This window comes from Octodon degus, unplaced genomic scaffold (genome assembly GCF_000260255.1).
Source record: "Octodon degus isolate 3935 unplaced genomic scaffold, OctDeg1.0 scaffold00057, whole genome shotgun sequence".
In the NCBI taxonomy this organism is placed as follows: Eukaryota; Metazoa; Chordata; class Mammalia; order Rodentia; family Octodontidae; genus Octodon; species Octodon degus.
Window position 1 is genome coordinate 2,446,118 of NW_004524633.1, and position 4,090 is coordinate 2,450,207.

The following is a 4,090-nucleotide window of genomic DNA, read 5'->3' on the forward strand; positions in this document are numbered from 1 at the left end:
TTTGCTAAGCTTGTTCTAAGTAGGTGCTTTATTATTATTTTTTATTTTATTTTTTTTTTAAACATGTATTTTATTTTATTTATTTATTTATTTTTATTTGTGTGTGGCCAGCTCAGCCCACCAAGGGGCAGGCTGGCTGGCATGTGGTGCTGGAGGATTGAACCGCGGTCCCTGTGCTTTGTTAAGCTTGTTCTAAGTAGGTGCTTTAGACCACTGAGCCATCTCACCAGCCCCTAGAACTCACTCTTAAATCTCTTTTGTATCTTACTTCCTTGTTGTTTTTGTGAAGTGAGTGATATAGGAGGGGTTGGTGCTGACCGAGTGTTCACTGTGGGCTGGACTGTGCAGCCACTCATGTCCCCTGATAGTTCAGTTTCCCATCTCTCTGAGGTGGGTCTGGTCTGTCTGAGGTTTCTATTGCTAGGTATATCTGAGAATTGATTTAAAAGGAGGTAAAGATGTGTTTTGGCTCACTGTTTCAGAGGTTCCAGTCCGTGGCCAGCTGCTCCACTGCTTTGGCTCTGAGCTGAGGCAGACCATCACGGAATGGGGAGCATGTGCGGGCTGCTCTCCTCAAGGTGGCCAGGCCGTGAGGGAGGAGGGGAGGAGGCTAAGGCCCCAGTGCCCCCTAGAGGCCCCAGTGGCCTACCTGCCTTCCGAGAGGCCTGAGCTCCTGAAGGGTCGCTTCTCAGCTGCACCTTCCTCTGGGGAACAGTCCCTTAGCACGTGGCCCCGTGGGGATGCCGAAGATCCAAGCTGTGGCAGATGGTTTTTGTGTCTAAGAAAACAGAAAGCCAGTTGAATGGCACATTCAAAGTCATCTGTCTATTTAAGTCTGGGAACTGTGCTTCCGACCTAATCTTCTTTCTCCAGTTAGGCCGTCCTGAGTGCAGTGTCCATAGCTTAGGACTGTTTTCATCCAAGTCAGTGTGATAAGGTGACGAAGACAGTGGCACTGTAAGTGCGATAGCACTTAGGACAGAGCGGCACTGGCCGGCTTTCTTGAGAGTGTCCTTTTGTTTTGCTTTTTTCTCCCTTCTTTTGCATGACCATATGATGAATATAAAGTTGGCTTCCTCTTTAAAAAACGTAAAAAGCAAATCATCCTTCTAGGCCTTTCTGCTCTTCATGCTCACTGTTTCTTTGCTCTTTGTCTAATTGCCATATTTAAAACCTTATTTTTGATTTTTAAACTATTTAGGGACAGTAAAGCAAAATTTGTACATTTTCATTTTTGTACCATAGGAACACTGACTTGTCAAAGTTAATTAGAATGAGGGCCGACCTGATAGCTCAGTGGACTAAAGTGCCTGCTTAGGCAGAGCGCAGGGGCTGAAGTTCGATCCCCGGCGTGCCGTGCCAGTCCTGTCCCTGGGCGGTGCTGAGAGGTGATTGAGATTGGGCGTGGTGGCGCGTGCCTGTAACCCCAGCACTTGGGAGGCTGAAAACGGGAGGATCATTACAAGTCCAGTCTATGTAGTGAGAACCTGTAGACTCTCCTAAATACAGAAAAAGAAAAAAAAGTTAATTAAAATTGTATTTTCATTCTCATGTTTTTTAAGTGATTTAAAGACTTTTTGAAAGTAGCATAAGGAATGTGTATTTTTAGGTCATTGTACAGATAATTTTGCAGCTCTTAAAAATGCATACCGATGAATGATAATAGCTTAAAATTAAATTTTAACAAATGCTGTTGGCCTCTTAATCCTTTAATAGCAAACCTCCTTTTCTTTGTTGTTCGTTTAGGTTGGGTGTTGAAAACAAAGACATATTTTAGTAGAAATTCCCCTGTATTGTTGCTTGGGAAATGTTACCATTTTAAATATGAAGGTAAGTGCTAAATTTATGAAGTACTTAAAAGTCTTTGAATACATTCATTATTAAACTATTTTTATTGTTATTTTCACAGTCATATGTGAAAATTCTGTATTTCTTTCAGGTACTTTCATTTCGTATAGCACATAATACATTACTGTGTCACGAGATTTTGTTTCTATGAATTTCTGGAGGAGAAGCTCTTCTATGTTTCCTCTTGTTGAACTCTCAACGTGGGTACTAAGTAAATATTACTTATATTGATATGTTAGTATTCTTTTTCAGATAGTGAAAATTAGTACCTCAGTTAACCTGAAAATGATAGTTTTTCCAATCCTTAAGGGAGTTTCAGTATCTCATTAACTTTATTTGATGTTCTGACTTTCTATATATCCTCATCCTTTTAATAACTGTATATTATGTGGCTCTCTATATGGAGTGCTCTTGTTTTTGGTGAACTTTCCCTTAGGGCTGCTTTCTTTGTGTCTTGTGAGTTCTGGTGTGTTTTACTGGCATTATCTTTTAATTCTAGAAACTATCTTATTTCTCCTGTAACACATTGTTAAGAAGGTATTGCTTAATTTCTGTGTGTTTGCATGGTTTCTGTGATGGTTTTTTGCCATTAATTTCTTTTTTTTTTTTTTTTTGGCATAGCTCTAAGAAGCTTTAATGGCAAAAGCAGTGTGGTCTTCATTTTCATCTTCCACAGACCTTGTCTTGTACGTGGAGGTGCTCAGTGTGTATTTATTGAACTGAACTGGCACAAAAGGCTTGCTGTTGACTAGAGATCCTGTTTGATAGAACCAATATTTCTTTAATAATACAGAGAACTGGGTCGGGGAGATGGCTCAGTGGAATGAGCGCTTCCCTGGCAAGCTCAAGGGCCTGAGTTCAATCCCTGGTTCCACCAAAAAAAATAAAAATAAAAAAAAAAATACAGAGAACTGATTTCTATAGTTTCAAGCAAATCCATTTTCATTTATTTTTAAACAATGCTAGCTTAAAATACTTCAAAGAATGAAATGATACAAAGCACATGTCAATCATTCTGTGGGCCAGGCCCATCCTTTCAGCTCTAATGAATAAAAATGATTCCTTCATTCTCTTGAGTTCTAGGTAAACATTATTAGCGAAAAGAGAGATAAGCCTTTCATGAAATCATTTCCCAATAAGGAATAGACAACGAAATGAAGTGATTGAAGAAAAAATATAGAAATATAATTTCCCTGTCCTCAGATACCTTAACTGGATTAATGCCTTAACTCTGGAATGTTAGAGCATCGAATGTTCACTCTAGACTGGTTTTTGGATGCCATCCATTGGAGAAGTTCTTGCTTGGATGGATAGCACTGGGGTTTAGGAGAAAGTGAACACAGTGAACACATGATAATTGCATACAAGTTTTGCATGTTTATGTAGATATGGGTGTTTTTCTGGAGTCATTTTCCTTTGATTCTCAAAAATATCTTGATCCTACAAAAGAATATGTGAGCCTCATCCCATGGCCCTCTGGCAGTGATGATGAGCACATGGCTATGGCCGCAGCAGGCTGGCATCATTAGAAGCTCTAAAGGGTTCGCCATCACCACTCTGTAGAGATCAGGAGGCACCGTACTGCACAAGGCTTCCCTGATACTGCTGTGTTCAAATCTGGTGGCGCTAGGGTTACTCCTGTATGAATGAAGTGCAGATGGCATTGTGTTGAATCTTTGGTGTTCATACTTACAATCCTTTTAATGTTCTTGGCCTTAGCTGCATTGATTTTCCATTTTTAGTGGTAGGGAAACCTAGGTAGAGAGGTGAGAGCTTCCCCTAAGTGATTCCGTGGAGGCGTGGCAGAGTGCAATGTGGAGCGAGGCGTGGTGGTTCCAGAGACTGCGTCCTAAGAAGCACTGCACACTGCCACGTGTGGGCTACTTTTCAGGGTGCCACACATCTATAAACTGTTATGACTTTGTAAGATGCGACTTATGGTGTGAAAATGATTCTTGTTTATTGTGAAATAGATGGTGCTTGTTTTTAGGGAATTAAACTTAACTGAAGTATTTTGTCCTAGCATGCAATGATGCTGCCTGTTTTGACCCATCATATACGCTACCACCAATGCCTAATGCACCTGGACAAGTTGATAGGATATACTTTTCAAGATCGTTGTCTGTTACAGGTAAGAATTACTCTCGTGAACTAGTCCAGCGATACGGGGGTAGTTCATCCTGTGGGTCATAGGTGGTGCAGTAGTTCTCTTCTAGGAGGTGACAAGGGTTTTAAAAACATA

General features: G+C 40.7%; 1 protein-coding gene across 12 annotated transcripts in view; it reads left to right on the forward strand.

The window, feature by feature from the left end:
* The window catches only part of Atg4c (autophagy related 4C cysteine peptidase), a 68,615-nt gene that overhangs the window by 20,440 nt on the left and 44,085 nt on the right, over positions 1 to 4,090 (forward strand). For 10 of the 12 annotated variants that reach the window (XM_023718323.1, XM_023718326.1, XM_023718327.1 and 7 more), the window contains one exon: positions 1,747 to 1,830. In XM_023718323.1, the coding sequence (XP_023574091.1) occupies positions 1,747 to 1,830 (84 nt within the window). Of the gene's footprint in view, positions 1 to 1,746; positions 1,831 to 1,939; positions 2,060 to 4,090 lie in introns of those variants that run through there. The other 2 variants (XM_023718325.1, XM_023718328.1) reach the window with 2 other exon arrangements.